This window comes from Spinacia oleracea, chromosome 5 (assembly GCF_020520425.1).
Source record: "Spinacia oleracea cultivar Varoflay chromosome 5, BTI_SOV_V1, whole genome shotgun sequence".
NCBI lineage: Eukaryota > Viridiplantae > Streptophyta > Magnoliopsida > Caryophyllales > Amaranthaceae > Spinacia > Spinacia oleracea.
The window spans coordinates 68,988,384-69,009,835 of record NC_079491.1 but is presented as its reverse complement, the minus strand read 5'-3'; the positions used below and the strand labels follow the sequence as shown (position 1 = coordinate 69,009,835).

At 39.9% G+C, this 21,452-nt stretch overlaps 2 protein-coding genes across 2 annotated transcripts; one reads left to right on the top strand and one right to left on the bottom strand.

Annotated features, from left to right (window-relative positions):
- Positions 1–249: 249 nt before the first annotated feature.
- LOC130461966 (uncharacterized) lies at positions 250–21,103 on the top strand. Its single transcript, XM_056830285.1, has 9 exons — positions 250–317; positions 811–886; positions 3,056–3,359; positions 5,547–5,791; positions 5,881–6,096; positions 6,242–6,334; positions 6,410–6,529; positions 6,611–6,989; positions 20,246–21,103. Exons 3-8 carry the CDS (start codon positions 3,230–3,232, stop codon positions 6,683–6,685), a joined length of 879 nt encoding a protein of 292 aa, XP_056686263.1. The 5' UTR covers positions 250–317; positions 811–886; positions 3,056–3,229; the 3' UTR covers positions 6,686–6,989; positions 20,246–21,103.
- Positions 10,431–19,298, bottom strand: LOC130461584 (uncharacterized). Its single transcript, XM_056829737.1, has 3 exons — positions 18,806–19,298; positions 11,123–11,719; positions 10,431–10,832 (listed from the first exon to the last, which is right to left on the bottom strand). The coding sequence occupies exons 1-3, from the start codon at positions 19,296–19,298 to the stop codon at positions 10,798–10,800; spliced, it is 1,125 nt and encodes a 374-aa protein (XP_056685715.1). The 3' UTR covers positions 10,431–10,797.
- Positions 21,104–21,452: the final 349 nt, after the last annotated feature.

Genomic DNA, 21,452 nt, shown 5'->3' with positions numbered 1-21,452 from the left:
AATATATTCGTGGCAAACATACACTTATGCCACGAAATTTGCCACAAAATTATTTTTGTGGCTAATAAAAATCACATACTTTTATCTTTAAAAAAAATTAAATAAAAATTTAAAAAGTAAAACAAAGCGGGAAGCTATCGCGCTAATTCTGAAACTTTCATCTTTCTATTCTCAATTCCCTAAATCCCTAAAACTATAAAAGCCTTTTCAAGGTGGCACCGCTACAACGTTCAAGGCTTATCGCTGCTGATCAAGAACGACGGCGAAATCAACAACGATTTAATCAAGAACGACGAAGAGTGAAAAATCCTACGTAGGTACGCCATATTTTAATTTTGCGATTGATTTCCTGTTTTCGTATAGAAAGATGAAATTTTAATTCTGAAATCTATCGGGAAGCTATCGCCATATTTTGTTTGATGGATTTGGTTATTATTATTTAATCAACTGAAACTTTCATCTCAAATCTCAACTCGCGCTAATTCTGAAACTTTCATCGCGCTAATTCTTTAATTTTAATTCTGAAATTTTCGTATACTTTCATCTTTGTTTGATGGATTTGGTTATTATTAATTAATCAAAATTTGTATTGCTGATGATAATCGAAATTTTCTGATGATGAAATTTGACTGAATTGCTTCTATTGGATGTTAAAATTTTGTGGAATATTGTTAATGGATTAGAAATAGAGAACGATTCATCATCTTGAGAATCAGTATTCTTAATTAAGTACATGATTAACTCTTTTGGCGGTAGTTTATATGTTTGAAATTTTCAATAAGCGTAATGGCCAGTTGGGTGCTCTTATAGGCTTTGAAAGCAGAGGCAGAGGACAAGGGAGAACAAGGAGGTGATCTATAGTTTCCTGTTGCAGTTTCTTAGGGAGGTAATCAGAGAAGAAAGTAATGTTCATCATTATTTTCCCAATTCTATGTTTTATTGCGTAATTTTTGTAATTTGGACGATTTGGCTCTTTTTTCTGTTTTGGATGACATAAGTTTGAACATAATGTTTATTTTTTATTTGATTTTATTTATATTAACTGAATTTTGTTGCTGGATATTTGTTTAAAATCTGGAGATTAATTGAATTCTGGAGATTTATTTATTATTATATGATATGCTTATTATTATATAAGATTTGTCTGTATTCGTTTTATTTATTTTAGAATTGATATTCACTCGAGATTTCGACTATTAACTGAATGACATGCTACAAGCGTATTTGGTAATAAAATTGATTTTATGTGTATAACTTAATTCTGTGAATATTTTTTCGTACTTTTTTGTAGTTTTAAATCTTCTAAAACACATGGATAGCTCAGATATGTTAAAGAAGAGGTTAGAGTGGATGGAATGTGAAGATAGGATGAATTCCTTATATATAAACAAAGTGAATGAGTTTCTTGATTTTGCTTTTGGTGATTTGGCTAATATTAGTGACATAGGAGAAGATGAAATTAAAGTTCCTTGCCCATGTAACCGGTGTAACAATAGTAGACATAAGACGAAGGACGAAATTTTCAATGATCTGTTACTAAATGGAATTGTGCGAGGATATGTTCGGTGGGTTTATCAAGGAGAATTTAAACCCCCACAAAAAAGAAAAAGAGCAGATTTGGGAGATGGTAATAGTGATGATATAATGAGAATGATCTACGATAGAAGTGGGCCAGCTTTCTTTAATGACTGTGTAAATGAGGAGTTTGATGATGAGCAAGCTGATGGTTTTGATGACGAACAAGTTAATCTTGAGCAAAATGTTCATGAATACGCTAAGGGTTCCAAGGAGGCCAAAATGTTCGACAATTTAATGAAAGATGCTGAACAAACTCTTTACCCTGGGTGTGAGAAATACTCAAAGTTGTCATTCATTTAAAAGTTGTTCCAAATCAAATGTATGGACGGAATGACTAATAAAGCCTTCAATAATAACCTTAAAATGTACAAGGATGTTTTACCAGATGGTGCAGATGTTCCATCGAATTATTGTGAAGCACGAAAGATGATTACTGATTTTGGGTTTGATTATGAGAAAATAGAAGCATGTAAAAATGATTGCATGCTTTTTTGGAAAGAGAATGCAAAACTCGAAAAGTGCACAATATGTGATAGAAAGCGTGATCGAAAATCACCAAAAGTGTTGCGCTATTTCCCACTAAAACCAAGGTTGCAAAGGTTGTTTATGTCATCAAAAACCGCAAGTGACATGAGGTGGCATGCTGAAAGTAGAGAAGAAGAGCCAGGAGTCCTTACACATCCAGCGGACGGCAAAGCATGGAAGCATTTTGATGAGAAACATCAGTCCTTTGCTTTAGAAACTCGAAATATTAGGTTAGGTTTAGCAAGTGACGGGTTCAAACCATTTGGAGGGCTTAGTAATGACTATAGTATATGGCCAGTTGTACTTGATGTTTATAACCTTCCTCCATGGATGTGTATGAAGCAACCTTACACCATACTATATTTGTTAATTCCTGGGAAAAGTGGGTCGGGAAATAACATTGATGTATACTTGCAACCGTAAGTTGAAGAATTAAAGGAGCTGTGGGAATCTGGGGCCAAGACTTATAATGCTTCCAAACATGAATATTTTCAGATGCGAGCTGCATTATTATGGACCATTAATGACTTTCCCGCTTATGCAAATTTGTCAGGATGTTCTACCAAGCGGTATAAAGCATGCCCTCGTTGCATGAGTGAAACTCCTTCTACTTGGCTACCTAACTATGGAAAATTTTGTTACATGGATTATCATCACTTTTTGCCTACTGGTCATAAATGGCGAGATAGTAAATCCTTTAATGGGAAAGTAGAAAGAAGAGGCCCTCCCTGAGCTTACTCAGTTTCAAACTTCAAAAAGCTTCTCGATCTGCTTGTGATATTTTGGTTTACCCTCACAGTAAATCTTGTCACTTTGGTTTAGCTGGAAAGTTTCCTATTGCCTCCCCTCTCCCTCCCCCTAACACTTGAGACGTTGAAAGGGCCCAACTTCTTCTTTGTTTTGTACATTTTTATAAACTAAAAAATGTTTGTTTTTTGACTTTATGATGTAGATGCACATGATCTGAATGCTGAGCGTCATACCAGGAATAATCAAGATATGGAATTGGAAAGATGTAAACGTATTATGCTTTTGCAACTGAACAAGAGTTATGTAAGTAATATTTTGATGTGTTACATGTACTTTCATGTGACTTCTTAATTTAATTTGCAAACCAGAAGAGGAGATGATTGAAGATGTTATGGAGGACAACTTTGATCAAGATGGACTGACTGGAAGAGATGGACCGGATGATGCACCCCTTGATGAAATAGAAGGTGCCCTTGTGAATATGGATGTTGATCTTGATAATCCTGGTATGCCTTTCGTTTCTTATTCTAATAGAAATGGTCTTGCAAATAGCTTGAAATATTTGTATCTTATGCCCTTCATTTCTCCAATAACTATGAACCTTGTTGAGCTAAGGACTGACAATTAGACCCTATATGAATTCAAATTATGTGTCTGAATGGCTGATGCTTTGGTGTCATTTTAACTATTACATTGCGAATGTTTGAAATGATATTCTATCCAGGTATAAACTGTTTTATAATGCTATCTGCTTCCTCTGCCCACCTCTAAGCCTCTCAATCATCTGCTGCGTTTCCCACCTCTAAGCCTCTCAATCTGTCGCTTGCGTGCTACGAGGCTCTTTATTTTGTTTTGCAGCATGTAGTGGATTCATGGAAGTTTCCAACTTTGCTCACACAATTTAGAAGATGTCATGAATATATGTTGCTCTGTTAGTTACTTCTCAAAGTGTTAACCCAACCACTTAACTAAGTACTTTCTACAGCAGTTTGAGATGTTCTTCTCTGTGATGATTAAATGGGATAAATTTATATCTTGAAATGAGTCAAATGGCATATGGCAAGGGTGTTCAATTATCCTTCAGCTTCAATTTGTCGATATATCTTGACATGTTGACTGTTTTGGAATGTGGGCAAGGGATTGTTTGGTACATTGCATAGGATTTGCTTTTCTTCTAGTTTTCTCTAGGAGGTTCTAGCTCTTTTAGTCAAATATAACCATCACATAAACTAATTTGTCTTCTGCATACGGCAATATACATTACTTATACATGTTAGGATGTATTTAAGGGGTTGATGAGGAGGAGGGCGTTGTTTGTTTGTAGAATGACACTATATTCTCTTTTGTTGTTTCAATTGTTATTATCATCTCTGATTCTATGTACTACTGAATTATACCTGTAGTAGAAGGCTGTAAGGGATTTAGAACATTTAGAATGGTGAGATTACTTATGGTGTGTTCTTTACCTATTTCCATTTGTGGGGAATGCGTACAGTACCGTGTTCTTATTGATCTGCCTGGAATATCTGGAGTTTCTGTGACAGATATGTTTTATCATCTGATACAGTTAATTTAAAATCTGCTTCCTGACTGTACAATAGACGGTTAACCTAGAAGGCCTATAAAACTTGTTTGCAAAGTTTTTTCAATACTATAATAGTTTGGTTCAAGAGTGAAGAATGATATCCATCTGGCAAAAGACACACTTAGTTTGGAACTCTTATCCATAGAGGAGTAACCCTCAACACCTCCTCACCGTAGTTAAAATTGGCTGGCCAACTTCAGATTTCTCTAGTCTAGCGATATTCTTCTTAATTGCTCAAGTATTATAGTTCCTATAAGAACCGAGGCCTGTTGATTATGAGGAAAAACAAGTGCCCCTGTTTCATTGGTTCACGAGACTCAGATTCCCCAATATTACCAGTTTTATTTTATTGCCAAAAGTAAGGAAACCGTACAACAACAAAGCCACAAAACTATAAATCACACTAAACAAATGATGTAACCGCAGACCAAACCCACCTTCTAAAGGAGGAACTAGACCCCTCAATTACAAAATCACATCATTAACAGTTGCTTTTCATGATCATTCATTCTACAAGAGAGCTTAAAGTGTGGACTTCTGCTGATTTCATCTGTTGCTAGCGAATTGCAGACGTCGAACATGGTTTAGCTAGTGGTTTGGAGTCTGTTATTGAGAATTGGCTTGGAATGAAAATATGAAGTGAAGAAGAGAGTTGATCGTAACATAAACATATTACTTGACCAAATATTTGCTACATAACAAACAGGTTACATACAAGTTATATCTCTATATTGTCATAGTAGTTGATCATATATTCTCTACATAACAAACAGGATACTTTAACTAAATTATGAACTAGACCCCTCAATTACATAATCACATCATTAACAACTGCTTTTCATGATCATTCATTCGATGTCTGCAATTCGTTAGCAACAGATGAAATCAGCAGAAGTCCACATACGTCCAACTTTTTTGTCATTCAGTAATCCATCTCTTCAGAATACAGAAACTTGTAATATCTTCCTTGCTAATGCACTTGTAATCTCAGTCTCTTTGTCACATATTATACATCTATTGAATCACATATGTGTATGACATGCAACCTGATAATTTGATATTATAATCTGATATTTTCTTTGCATAATTTGTTTTTCCCTTTGTCCAGAAACTGTTACAAAATCGAAGAAATCAAGGGGGACATTTTATTGCAGAAAGCTTACATTGTTACCCCCTGGGAAAAAAATCAATGTGGAGTTTGATGAGGACGGAAATTCAATTGGTCCTGAATCTTCATTATTTTCTTTCTACTTGGGTCAACAAGTACAAAACCATTCAGTTTGTCACGTACAAGTCAAACTTTGGGAAGACTTTAAACTTGAAACGCTAGATCATTTGTGGACTTGTATCCTGGTAATATAGTTATAATGTGCTTGCGTATATTCATTTTTCTTATGCTGTCGACTTATAATCTTTGATTGATGCGTTTTTGTAAAATTTAGGAGAAATGCTCATTTGATGATCCCGAGTTTAGGAAGGAAAATGTCATGAAACATGCAAGAAGGTTATTTAGGGATAGCAGGCACAAATGGAAGAGGAAGTTCTTCAACGATCCAACTTTGAAAACGAAAGAGGAGCGCTTGAAAAATAAGCCTCCAAACATGACAAAAGTGGATTGGAAATACTTAATTGAGCTTTGGAGCGATTCTAAGTTTCAGGTATTTTTTTTTGGCTATTAATAAATGTTTTTCAAGCTCAAATCTGTGAGCCATGCATCGTATACCTAGCATGTCATTAGTAGATTACTTTCCAAAGTTTCACAAATCCCTGATCGGAATTCAAAATAAGTTTTGTTACTTTCAGGAGAAGAGTGAAAAGGCAAAAAAAAGCAGGTCCTTTCAAAAGATGCCTCACTACAATGGCACTCAAAGTTTTGCTCGCCTTAAACAAGACATTGTAAGTGAATATATATAATATATTTGAATATTAATTGTTTTTAAATAAATTACTTTTACAAAGCTGTTATCATAGATGGAACAAAATGATGGGAAATGTACACGTCTTGATGTGATGGTAGAGTCTCGTAAGAGAAAATCAAAATCAAAGAAGCGAGTAAATGTTGCGACCTTAGCCAATAACGTGCATGCAGTAGTAAGTTTATAACTTCTTGAGAACTTATCCTAGTGTTGCTTACACTATTAAATTACCCAACTCATCTTTATTTGCATGTAGGATGAACTAACGAAATTAAAGGAGCAAAGAGAACAAGGAATTCATAAGAAAACAGATGAACAGATTTTCCAATAGGTGCTCGGCAAAGATATGCATGGATATTTGCGTGCCAATGGACCTGGTAGAAGTTTTACAAAGCATTTTCAAGTGAAGCCTTCCCGATTAGATCTTGCTCAAGAGGTTAATAAAGTTAAAAAGATTGCTGAGGAAGAAGTTCTAGATGCTAAAAAAGAGGCTGAGGTGATTAGGAATGAGGTAGATCAAAAAAATTCTGAAAACAACAAACTTTGGGAGAAACGACTCATGAAGATTCTAAAAGCTTGTGGGAAGGATTTATCTGACACTAATGATGCTGAAAGTGACAAATCATCATCTTGAAGTAAGTATATTCATATTCCTTTTTTTCTTTCTGAAAAGATGATTGATAAAAAATATAAATTTAATCAAACCTGCTGCTCAGCCTCTTGTTCACTGAATTTACTCTGAAGAACGTTCTTTGTCAACCCTTAAATCGATTTTGTGTCAGTCAATAAGCCTAGAAATACAAGTTAATGGTGCATACAAAACTGTTAATTGGTGTTGCTAATCCAAACCTGGAAGTTCCTTATATTCTGCGTGTATACTGTATAGAGTAGGTTTTCAACTTTGTTCTTAACTTAGAGTACTGAGATGTGTCTCTTAGTGTTAATCAGGATCCTGTCCACTTGTGTCTTAAGTAAATAAATTTGCTCTTGACAGCATATCATCCACAAGCACTTGAACGCTTGACCTCTCCCTTTCTGTAGCTTGCAGCAGCTCCACCAGGTGCAGACAATCTGTCTCCATTTCTACTGTCCGTAACCCTGCCTCGTACGCATACTTGAGCCCAAAAATCATTACTTCTGTTTCAGCAAGGAGAGCAGGCCTTTGAGAGTCTATTATCATCGCTGCAGACATCATCACATCTCCCTCAAAGTCCCTGACCACCATGCCCATACCAGTACTGTTAGGAATCAATTTTTCCTTAGCTGTATTTGTCATTCAGTTCTGTTTTTATACAAGCTACAAATATACGAGCTAATAACTTAGGCCCAAGACTATACGGGCCTGAATACACCAAGTGGGCTAATATGCTTAACACCCCCCCTCAAGTTGGAGCATGCACATCGTAAATGCCCAACTTGTCGAGTAAGTAGTGAAACTGTCGTTTGCCCAAAGCCTTAGTGAAGATATCTGCGAGTTGCTCGTCCGTCCGTACATGAGACGTACTAATGATACCATCTTGGATCGCGTCCCTTACATAATGACAATCAACCTCGATATGTTTCGTGCGCTCATGGAAAACCGGATTATGGGCAATGTGCAATGCCGACTGACTATCACAGAACAACTTCATAGCGCGAGGGTGGGCCACCCCCAAACATCCCAAGAGCGCCTTAAGCCACTTGAGCTCGGTGGTAACCGCCGCCATGGAGCGGTATTCAGCTTCCGCTGAGGAACGAGACACCGTTTGTTGTTTCTTCGTTTTCCAAGAAATAGGAGAGCACCCCAAAAAAATCAACCAACCCGTGATCGACCGTCGAGTCAATGGACAAGTAGCCCAATCTGAGTCACACCAACCTGTCAGTTGTAGATCACAATCCTCCCTAAGAAGGATTCCTTGACCCGGGCAGCCCTTAAGATACCGAACCGTGCGAACCGCAGCATCCCAGTGTTCCTGTCGAGGATGTTGCATGAATTGAGCCAATATATGCACTGTATAGGCCAGGTCTGGTCGGGTAAAGGACAAGTAGATGAGGCGGCCAACAAGGCGACGATACATCTCGGGATCATCAATGAGAGCCCCACTGGCCAAGGCAAGTGTATGATTTTGTTCAATAGGGGAATCTGCTGGCCGTGCTCCTAGCATTCCGGCCTCTGCAATAATGTCAAGTGTGTATTTCCTCTGACACAAGAAGAGTCCCTCGGGGCTACGTGCGACCTCAATGCCAAGGAAATATTTCAAGACACCCAGATCCTTCATGTGAAAGAACTCACCCAAATACTTTTTAAAATCAGTAATGGCAGAAGAGTCGTTTCCAGAAATGATCAGATCATCAACATAGATGAGGACACTCAGCTGCATGTGTCCCTTTGTTAATGTAAACAATGAATAATCTGAGTATGACTGGGTGAAGCCATAACTTTTTAACGAGGCTGCCAGTTTCGCAAACCAACATCGTGGCGCCTGTCGGAGCCCATATAGAGACTTCTTGAGGCGACAAACCATGCCAGGCTTACCAGAATGGAATCCGGGAGGAGGCTTCATATACACTTCTTCGTCTAAATCCCCATGAAGGAATGCATTATGTACATCCATCTGATGTAGTTCCCAATTTTTCGCTGCAGCGATGGCTAGGAAAGCCCGAACGGTGACCATTTTTGCAACAGGAGCGAAGGTCTCATTGTAATCAATACCTTCCACTTGATGATTTCCGAAAATAACAAGCCTAGCTTTTAGTCGCTCCACTTGACCGGTTGCTTTGAATTTTATTTTGTAGATCCATTTGCAACCCAAGGCTTTCTTTCCGGGAGGTAACTCTGCCATGACCCATGTCTCATTGTCTTCCAAAGCACCTATTTCCTTCTGCATTGCCTCTCTCCATCCGGCATCCTTCATTGCCTCATTAAAAGTGCGAGGCTCAAGGCCTGCAAGAATCGCTGCAAGAAATATACGGTGTCTAATAGAAAATTTATCACAATTCACAAAGTGTGCTATAGGGTAGGGAGTACCTGAGGAGCTAGGAGCCGACGATGAACTTGGAGATGGACGTACTTCCGGAACAGTATGTGCGACGTAGTCTTTAAACCAACCCGGTGGACGTCTTTCTCGTCGACCACGGCCTAAACTGAGGGGATCAAACACATTTGATGACGGCCCAGGACTGTTGTGATCACTACTGGATGCCACTGCCTCCCCGCGGGCACTGCTGTCTTCAGCGTGCATTACAGCGCTGTGGCCCAAAGGCAAGGAGCTGGGCTCTGCCTGGCAGTCTGTTAACGCGCTGGGCTCGGATTGGCTCGCGGGCAGCGTGTTGGGCTCAGCCTGGGGTGTAGGCAGAACGCTGGGCAGGCGTGGCTCGGATTGCTCAAGGGGTGTCGTCGCTGCATCATCCACTACCTCCAATACAGATTCCAAGTCCTCAAGAAAATCAACATCGACCATATTGTCATTAAACGTACTCACAACCCGCTCATCACGACTAGAGGCGTCCCCCAACCCCATACTAGTGGCGAAAGGGAACTCATTTTCGTGGAAAATCACATCACGCGAAACAAAGATTTCTCCCGTTTGAAGATCATACAAATTCCACCCCTTCTTTCCATGTGGATACCCCACAAACACACACTTCCTGCTTCGAGGTGCAAACTTGTCACCCTTGGCCTTTTGATTATGAGCAAAACAAAGACATCCGAAGACTTTTAAATCATCAAAATCCGGCGCTTTGCCAAAAAGAACTTCATATGGAGTTTTATTCTGTAACAAGCGAGATGGAGTACGATTGATCAAATAAACCGCACCAAGCACACATTCACCCCAAAAACCAATCGGCAGATTTCCTTGAAACATTAAAGCACGGCTCACATTCAGAATATGTTGATGCTTACGTTCAACACGACCATTTTGTTGCGGTGTGCCAACACACGAAGTTTGAAAAATAATGCCATGCTCATTAAAGTACGGTAACATGCATTTGAATTCGGTCCCATTATCACTACGTACCAACTTCACAGATACTTCAAATTGACATTTAATCATAGCCATAAATGATTGAAAAGCGGAATAAACTTCTGTTTTTGAATTCAACAAATACACCCAAACACCTCTTGAAAAATCATCAACCAATGTCAAAAAATATTGAGCACCACAAGTAGAAGGAGTTTTATATGCTCCCCATAAATCACAATGAATCAATTCAAAAATCCGACTAGCTCTACTATCACTACTAGGGAAGCTAGCCCGTGAATGTTTTGCTTGAGGGCACACATCGCATGCTTTATTTAATGCTTTTCTATGAGAGCTATCACTAATTGCGGGTACTAACTTGACGACCTTGTCCGACGGGTGTCCCAATCGCCTATGCCACAGTTCAAATTCAGAAATCTTCGGGATTGTCACTGCACATACTGTAGGAAGACGCCGGAAAAAGTATAGTCCATCCTTGCGTTCACCGGCCCCAATCAGGCTCCCCGAGTGATGGTCCTGTATAGCACACAAATTATTAGTGAATCGGACAAAACAATTAGAATCATCTATCATTTGAGACACCGATAATAAGTTGCAGTTTAAATTAGGCACAAAGAGAACATTTTCCAGAGAAATATTATCAGTCAGTATAACACGTCCCGCCTTTGTAGCCATAGGACGGTCGCCATTAGGAAGGCCCACGGGAAACGGAGAAATGGATTGAGCATCTGTTAAACACGTTTCATCACCAGTGACGTGATTCGAAGCACCCGTATCAATTATCCAAGACAAAGAGAAATACTCACCAATCATCCGATCTTGTTTTTGATTATTGACCATATTTAAGAGAACCTGAATATGCTCGGGTTTAAGATCATCCAAGGAGACTCCAACAGTGTTGCTGGGTTGCGACTGACTCGACGAGTGGACTGCCCCACCAACGCTACTGCTCACAGCGTTCGCACGTGATGTCATAGCACCACTAGGTCTGTTCCGGTCAGCAGGCGAGTTGGAAGGTCGAGTGGACCAGCTGCCACTCTTGCAGCTCCTGTTTTTATTCGGCCACCATTCTGGGTAGCCGTGCAATTTGAAGCACGTAGAGTTTTTGTGACCCGTTTTCTGGCAATGGGAGCAGGAGAGTTTTGATTTGTCCTTCCAACGATCGGCCCCACCTTTCCAATGATCAGTCGGTACCGCAAACACGTGAGTGTCCACGGTATCATTCACGGCCTTCCCATGCGCTATTCCTCTTGATTCTTCTTCTTGAATGAGTGATTCCAAGGCGTCCTCCAAAGTCACAGGAGGTTTTTGAGACAACAAATTCGACCGGACAACCGCGTATAGATCATCATCAATCCCTATCAAGAACTGGTGAAGCTTCTGTTGGAAATTCTCATTGGGAACTCCTACTCACAGAGTTTAAAGGACGACATTATTGTTATAATTCGGAAGCACAAAATTTTATTTTTTGTCCATCCCCTAGATGTTATAATGTGCTTGCTACAATAGGAAAGAGGTTGAGCATACGGCTCTTAATGAACCCATACCATATGTTTGGTGGTGTGAATGTAGCTCACACTTGATGGGATTCACCTACGTAGGTGTGGAAGTGTGGCCGCTTCCTATGAGAATTGCGATATGGGCTATTCTCTAGAGCACCTATGAGCATATCCAGGTCGGACGTATGGCCAGTATAAGGCGTCACTTTATTCGCGGAGTCAGAATGTCATACATATTCAGTTGCGTGCTTTAAGTGACGGGTTTCTATCTCCCTATCAAGTTCAATACGAAAGTCACTTGGTAGGAAAGAGATCATAGCTTAAATGTCACTAAGTGTTAATTCAAGTCGAAAGACATTGACACCTATTCAATTGTTTTGTTTGCCCAAAACCAATATCCTTCTCCTTTCTTTTCTTTCTTTTCCGCATATTCGAACCTGTGGGGGATTGTTGGAAATTCTCATTGGGAAACACAAAGGAAAAAAGGGTGAGTGAAAATTCAAGAGTCCCACATTGGAAAAACTCTTCATATTCCTCTTGTTTATTAATTGGGGAATGAGTGTAACTCTTGTTTGAGAAAGTGTGAGAATGGTATGGGTGGACACATCACACACACGCGCGCGCGCGCCGGGCCGGGCGCGGGCCGCGGGCCGCGGGCCGTGGGCCGTGGGCCGTGGGCCTTGGGCCTTGGGCCTTGGGCCTTGGGCCTTGGGCCTTGGTACTTGGTACTTGGTACTTGGGCCTTGGGCCTTGGGCCTTGGGCCTTGGGCCTTGGTACTTGGTACTTGGTACTTGGTACTTGGTACTTGGTACTTGGTACTTGGTACTTGGTACTTGGTACTTGGTACTTGGTACTTGGTACTTGGTACTTGGTACTTGGTACTTGGTACTTGGTACTTGGTACTTGGTACTTGGTACTTGGGAATGCGGTTCGCGGGCGTGGGGTGGGTTTTGTGGGTCAACCCTATTCTTTTTGGTAACTGGACCGTTTTGCTTAAGTCATTGTTACGGGAATCTGTATTGATTACGTAACCGTTGGATTAATTACCATTAATTACGTCCGTTACTACATTCAATGTCTCTGACCGTTTTTGGCTGTTGCAACATTCATTCCCTCAGCCGTTTTTGTCTGTTGCAATGCTTTCCTTCTAATTATTTAAATCAGAGTTTCAGTTCCCTTCTCACAGAAAATCATACACACAAAATACGAAAACACATTCTTACTCTCACACAAAATTGCTCTCGGTTTTGGGCATACGTTCTGACTCCATCCGGCTTTGTGAGTGCACACAACGTCGGAGTTGCGCTAATCCTGGAGGGCGACTGCATTCTGTTCTACTGCACCGGGAGGTAGCGCGGAATCGTCTTTTAGGACAGTGGGTGTCCACGACGCAACAATTGTTCTTCGTTCAGTTCATCGAATCAGATAAGTTTGTTCTAATTTTCGCTTTAATCGCAACAATCTAAAAGACGATTATTATGGCTTTGACTTCCAAATTCATGATTCCTGATATGTCTAAGTTAGAACCTCTTGATGGCAAGAATTATAAACGTTGGGCTGTTAGGATGCGATTCTATTTAGAACAAATTGAGATTGCTTATGTGCTTGATGATGTTGTCGAACCTGATGATGAAACTGAATTGCATGCTTTTGAGTTGAAATTTGCTAAAGATGATAGGACATGTAAGGGCATGTTGCTGCATCATATGTCGAATACTTTGCTTGATATCTATATGGGGTTTAATCATGCTAGGGATATTTGGGATGCATTAGAAAAGAAATATGGAACTGATGATGCTGGTACTAAGCGTTATTGTGTCAGTAAGTGGTTAGCTTTTCAAGTCCAAGATGATAAACCAATTATTGATCAGATTCATGCTTATGAAAATATTTGCATTGCTATGGCTGCCGAGGGTTTGAGTATTTGTGATATTACCCTTGCTATAGTTTTAATTGAGAAACTCCCACCCTCTTGGAAAGATTTTCGTAATCAGTTAATGCATAAGAAAAAGGACCTTACCTTAGAGGAGCTTGTAGGTCACCTGAAAATTGAGGAGGAAAATCGTATTAAGGATAAGGGTCAATCTGTGTTTTCCGGGTCTGCTAAGGCTAACCTTGTAGAACCTAAGCCTCATGCATATTCTGAAAAGTTTAAGGGAAAGGGAAGTCCTTTCAAGCCTCAAGGGAAACCAATGAAGTATAAGTTCAAGGGCAAGTGTTTTGAATGTGGGAAAACTGGTCACAAGTCTGTAGATTGCAGATCCAAGAAGAAGTCGGATCAGAACCAAGCCAACCTTGCTGAAGCTAATGAAGTTTCTAATCCTAACCATTTTGTTGCGGTTGTTTCAGAAGCTAACTTGACAGGTAATGTTGCTGAATGGATCGTTGATACTGGAGCAACGAGACATATCTGCACCAACAAAGACATGTTCACTACCTACGAAAAAACTGATGGTGAAAATGTCTTCATGGGTAATTCAGCTTCTGCAACTGTTCAAGGCAAAGGGAAGATCGTTCTCACTCTTACCTCTGGAAAACTTATTACTCTTACCAATGTGTTGCATGTTCCAGAAATGCGTAGGAACCTGATTTCTGGTAGCTTGCTAATGAAGGCTGGATTGAAGCTTTCATTTGATTCTGATAGGCTTGTTATTACTCATAATGGGGAGTTTGTGGGAAAGGGTTTCTGTAATGGGGGTTTATTTACTCTTGATGTCAAACTTGAAATTATGAATAAGAATGCTAGTACTTCTTCTGTTTATATTGCTGAGTCTATTGATTTATGGCATGCAAGGTTGGGTCATCTTAACATTGCTTCAATTAAAAGGCTTAAACAACTTAACTTGATTCCCAGTTTTTCTAAAACTGATTTTGCAAAATGTGAAGTATGTGTTGAGGCCAAGTTTGCAAAGAAGCCATTTAAATCAATAGATAGACAAACTAAAGTACTAGAGCTTGTTCATAGTGACTTGGGGGATTTTAAAAATTATGAGAGCAGGGGTGGTAAAAGGTATTATATTACTTTTGTTGATGACTGCTCAAGATTCACCATGGTTTATCTTCTCAGGTCAAAAGATGAGGCTGAGGAAATGTTCCTCAAATACAAGGCCGAAGTGGAGAACCAACTTGATAGGAAGATCAAGAGACTTAGGAGTGATAGGGGTGGTGAATATGACCCTAACACTCTTAAGGCATTTTGTGAGCAGAATGGGATCATTCATGAGACAACGGCTCCCTACACACCCGAGCAGAACGGGATTGCTGAAAGGAAGAACAGAACATTGAAGAACATGATGAATTCTATGCTTATTAGTTCTGGGTTTTCTGATAACATGTGGGGGGAAGCTATATTATCTGCTTGTCATGTTTTAAACAGGGTACCTCACAAGAAGCTAGACAAGACTCCATACGAAATATGGAAGGGTCGTGCACCTAACCTAAGTTATTTGAAAGTGTGGGGGTGTCTAGCAAAGGTGGCTATACCCAGCTTCAAAGGGGACAAGATTGGTCCTAAAACGGTTGATTGTATTTTTATTGGTTATGCTTACCAAAGTGCTGCATATCGTTTTCTTGTTAAAGGTGCTAACAATTCTTATGCAGGTGGTAACATCATTGAGGCAAGAGATGCCGAGTTTTTTGAAACAGTATTTCCTTTGAAAATATCTTGTATCAATGATGTGCCTTCTTCTAGCACTTCTTCTAGTATGCCTGTTGTTGCTCCTCCCACCTATGATGTGAATTCTGAATTTGAGCCAAGGAGGAGCAAGAGGGCAAGAAAGGAAACCAGTTATGGTGATGATTTTATTACTGCTTTCTTAACTGAACCTTACTTGATTGATGATGACTTTGTTTATGTCTTTATTTTGGAAGATGATCCTAGGACCTATGAAGAGGCTATGAAATCTGTTGATGCAGTGTTTTGGAAAGAGGCAATAGATAGTGAACTTCAGTCAATCCTAAGTAACAATACTTGGGAGTTGGTTGATCTGCCTAGGGGTTGCAAGCCCATTACTTGTAAATGGATCTTTAGGAAAAAATTGAAATCCACTGGATCCATTGACAAGTATAAGGCTAGAATTGTGGTGAGGGGATTCACCCAAAGGCATGGTATTGATTATTTTGATACTTATTCTCCTGTCACTAAAATTGCTACTATTAGAACTTTGATTGCTCTTGCTTGCATTCATGATCTTGTTGTGCATCAAATGGATGTTAAAACTGCATTCTTAAATGGTGATTTGGATGAGGAAATTTACATGGTTCAACCGGAAGGGTTTGTTGTTCCTGGTCAAGAGAATAAGGTTTGTAAATTAGTCAAGTCCTTGTATGGGCTTAAGCAAGCTCCAAAGCAATGGCATGACAAATTTGACAAGACTATGACAGGTAATGGGTTCCATGTAAATGAAGGTGATTCTTGTGTTTACTCTAAGCATGATTCTGATGGTTGTGTGATTATTTGTCTTTATGTGGATGATATGTTAATTTTTGGGACTAATTTGGATCGAGTAAATGAGACAAAAAGTTTTCTAAGTTCTAAGTTTGAAATGAAAGATATGGGTGAGGCAGATGTGATTTTAGGAGTGAAAATCAAGAGAACTCCAAATGGCATTTGTCTTAGCCAAGCTCACTATGTTGAAAAGTTACTTAAAAAATTTAACTCTTTTGACGTCGATCCAGTTAGGACTCCCTATGATCCAAGCATCCACTTAAGGAAAAATAATGGTGATCCTGTTAGCCAATCTGAATATGCTAAGATTATTGGTAGTGTTATGTTTCTGATGAACTACACTAGACCTGACATTGCTTATTCTGTGAGTAGATTAAGCAGGTATACTCATAACCCAAGTCATGAACATTGGGATGCTTTGAAGAGATTGCTCAGGTACCTTAAGGGTACCATGGATTGGAGTTTGCACTACTCCAAGTTTCCAGGAGTTTTGGAAGGCTATTGTGATGCTAACTGGGTTTCTGGCAATGATGAAATTAACTCTACCAGTGGTTATGTTTTCACCCTAGGGGGTGGAGCTGTGTCTTGGAAATCTTGTAAACAATCTTGTACTGCTATGTCTACTATGGAATCTGAGTTTATTGCTCTTGAATTGGCAGGTCATGAGGCAGAATGGTTGAGAAATGTGCTTGCAGATATTCCGCTGTGGGGGAAGCCAGCTCCTTCAGTTGCACTTCATTGTGATTCGCAAGCGGCTATTGCTGTGGCAAACAACCATGCCTACAATGGGAAGAAAAGGCACATTCGTTTGAGGCACAAGGCCATCAAAGAATTGTTGTCAAGTGGGGTGATATCACTAGACTATGTAAAGTCTGAAATGAACATTGCGGATCCGTTAACGAAAGGCCTATGTAGAAAACTAGTTTTGGAAACATCGGAAGGGATGGGCCTGAAGCCCGTTGAATGAATTGTAAAATAATGAACTCCTACTCACAGAGTTTAAAGGACGACATTATTGTTATAATTCGGAAGCACAAAATTTTATTTTTTGTCCATCCCCTAGATGTTATAATGTGCTTGCTACAATAGGAAAGAGGTTGAGCATACGGCTCTTAATGAACCCATACCATATGTTTGGTGGTGTGAATGTAGCTCACACTTGATGGGATTCACCTACGTAGGTGTGGAAGTGTGGCCGCTTCCTATGAGAATTGCGATATGGGCTATTCTCTAGAGCACCTATGAGCATATCCAGGTCGGACGTATGGCCAGTATAAGGCGTCACTTTATTCGCGGAGTCAGAATGTCATACATATTCAGTTGCGTGCTTTAAGTGACGGGTTTCTATCTCCCTATCAAGTTCAATACGAAAGTCACTTGGTAGGAAAGAGATCATAGCTTAAATGTCACTAAGTGTTAATTCAAGTCGAAAGACATTGACACCTATTCAATTGTTTTGTTTGCCCAAAACCAATATCCTTCTCCTTTCTTTTCTTTCTTTTCCGCATATTCGAACCTGTGGGGGATTGTTGGAAATTCTCATTGGGAAACACAAAGGAAAAAAGGGTGAGTGAAAATTCAAGAGTCCCACATTGGAAAAACTCTTCATATTCCTCTTGTTTATTAATTGGGGAATGAGTGTAACTCTTGTTTGAGAAAGTGTGAGAATGGTATGGGTGGACATATCACACACACGCGCGCGCGCGCCGGGCCGGGCGCGGGCCGCGGGCCGCGGGCCGTGGGCCGTGGGCCGTGGGCCGTGGGCCTTGGGCCTTGGGCCTTGGGCCTTGGGCCTTGGGCCTTGGGCCTTGGGCCTTGGTACTTGGTACTTGGTACTTGGTACTTGGGCCTTGGGCCTTGGTACTTGGTACTTGGTACTTGGTACTTGGTACTTGGTACTTGGTACTTGGTACTTGGTACTTGGTACTTGGTACTTGGTACTTGGTACTTGGGAATGCGGTTCGCGGGCGTGGGGTGGGTTTTGTGGGTCAACCCTATTCTTTTTGGTAACTGGACCGTTTTGCTTAAGTCATTGTTACGGGAATCTGTATTGATTACGTAACCGTTGGATTAATTACCATTAATTACGTCCGTTACTACATTCAATGTCTCTGACCGTTTTTGGCTGTTGCAACATTCATCCCCTCAGCCGTTTTTGTCTGTTGCAATGCTTTCCTTCTAATTATTTAAATCAGAGTTTCAGTTCCCTTCTCACAGAAAATCATACACACAAAATACGAAAACACATTCTTACTCTCACACAAAATTGCTCTCGGTTTTGGGCATACGTTCTGACTCCATCCGGCTTTGTGAGTGCACACAACGTCGGAGTTGCGCTAATCCTGGAGGGCGACCGCATTCTGTTCTACTGCACCGGGAGGTAGCGCGGAATCGTCTTTTAGGACAGTGGGTGTCCACGACGCAACAATTGTTCTTCGTTCAGTTCATCGAATCAGATAAGTTTGTTCTAATTTTCGCTTTAATCGCAACAGCTTCTCCTCGGCTTTGTCGGCCTCATATTTGCCTACAACATCACACGTACACTTCCCACATTCACAGCCATGAGGGGGCTTTAATTGATGAAGGTCATCATACAACCCCATCAACAGATTGTAATAGTCTTCGATTGACATACCCTTGGTCTGTCGGCATTTCGTAATCCGTCCCCGTAGTTGTTGCAAGCGCGGGCCCGTGGAAACGCAAAAGCGCTTCTCCAAATACTCCCAAAGAGGTCGTGCTTCCTCCATATACGGAATTGATATGGCGACCTTTGGTGCCATGGTTTTGAGAATCCAAGCAACAATCATCGAGTTTTTAGTCACCCAATCCAGCAACTTGGCCTCGTCCTTCGGTTTCGGAACAGTTCCATTCACGAAACCGTACTTCCTACGTGATTTCAAGGACAAAGTAATCGCCCGTGACCACGCTAAGTAATTGTCTTTGCCCTTCAAGACCACGTGTGTGATCAAATTACTGGGCTGGTCTCCTGCAGAGAGGTAAAAAGGTGAAGAAGGTTCGATCTTATCGTCTGACATAGCTGCAAATTGTGCGAGGAAGACGATGAACAGGGTTTAGGGTTTGGGTTATGTTTTTGCGTCTGATACCATGTTAGGAATCAATTTTCCCTTAGCTGTATTTGTCATTCAGTTCTGTTTTTATACAAGCTACAAATATACGAGCTAATAACTTAGGCGCAAGACTATACGGGCCTGAATACACCAAGTGGGCTAATATGCTTAACAAGTACTCGTGTTTGATGTGGATGCGCTAGTGTTAACCTTGTATTTGCCTTGAACTAGGGGTTTCCACTTAGGCATAACCTGTAGTGGCACAGTTTGGCTAGCCTCCCGGCACGCTACAGCTTCTTTTTTTTTCCCTGTAGTAGGTTAGCAAATGTGAGGTTATCCACTTCCACCTCCAGCAGGCAAAAGCCAGCCTCAAAATCCACCTGCACTCCAAATTTTACTGCCAATGCCTCAGCCTGCACTACTGATATGTCTGCTTTCATCCTTTTCCTAGCTACTAGTAGTACATCTCCTTCATGATCCCTAACCATTACTCCGAGACCCACCGTAATATCCTATCTCAGAGCCGCATCCGTGTTTAGTTTTGCATAACCAGCTTGTGGAGCCTTCCAGAACTGTTCTGCTGGTGTGTGCGCAGTTGGGGTTACCTCACAGTCAGCAGTATTTGATGCGTTGTACTCATTCAGAAGGGCCATGATGCGATTGCATATTAGGATAGATTCTTACGGAATGTTATTGTAGAATTCGAAAAGTGGCAAAAAATCTTTTTCTGACATGTTGCTTAATTAAGTGCAAACCCTTGGAATTTGGATGCTACCGGTGAAATTTTCTTCTAGGAATTTTAGTTGTTTATTTCTTATGTTAACTACTTGTTAAGATCTGTGTTAGTAGTAATATGATGTGTATAGAAGGTCGCTGGATTCAGGAGTTTAAACAAAGTACATACATGTTTCCAGATTCAGGAAAGGCATTATCATATTCCATAGAGGCTGCTGGGCCAAATTTGGGTCCACAACTACTGTCCATGAGTGAATTTTTGATGTCTAGCTTAAACGAATCCTATCAATCAAGATATGGAGCTGCTATAATGGACAGGCCAAATGATGAATGAAGTGTAAGCTATACAATACTGCACAACAGTACTTGCCAGCATGCTGCTCCAACTTGTATCAATTTGATGAATTCAGCAATCTTCAGGTTTCCTGTTTCTGATAGAAACATGTCTATCCAAACGTGTAATCATCCTCTACCAATGAAAAAAAGCCAACACCTACAGCACCATGTATGACCAGATCCTACTGAAATGATTTTTATTCTCACGTGTTGTTACGAAGTGTTTGAACTATCAAGACACCGTTTTTCAGGGGATCCTGAAAGCAAGTATAGTGTTAGTTTCCAGAGTCATATACTCTGTGTTAGTATCAGAGAACATTCAGTAGTGACAAGTTTAATTGGCCTTCTTAAGCACTATAAATGCTGAAGTGCTCCTATATGTCTTGTCCTCAAGAATGATTGTTATTTAAGAGATAGCGTAAGAGTCCTTGTGCTTCTTCAAAGTAATAGCATATATGTGTTTTACTTATTCTGTTATTGTGTGTATTATATTATAACAATGTTAATGGTTTTTACTTGTTTTTGTAGGAAAAATGAAGTATGGATGTTAAGGAAAGTAGTCAAATTATATTTCGAGCAAAAAGATATTGTGGTTGTCTTTGATATTATGGATTATGAAACCTACTGTATTTTAGATTTTAGAGATACAGAGTAACATTGACTTATTTTCTTTTTATTTAAAGATTTTAGTGTTTTATTTTATGCATATACTTTTGTGTTAAAACACTTTTGATATGAATGAAAGTTTTTTCTTGAGACTATTATTTTTAGTTTTCAATTTTTTTGATTTACGGCAACATGTATACATTATAAATGATTATCGAATTTTTTGCACGTTTCAATTGTTACTAGCCATATATTTTTGTGCGTGTCTAACTATTAATTATAAATGAATCATCAATTTTAGCAATGGTTATGTCCGTGGCTAATTGAGTTTTTAGCCACAATTGTTGTATTCTTGCCACGATTTTTTTCGTGGCTATGGGATATTATTTCCCACTTGATATTACTCATCGCCACGAGTTTTCACTTTTTGCCACGACGTTTTTC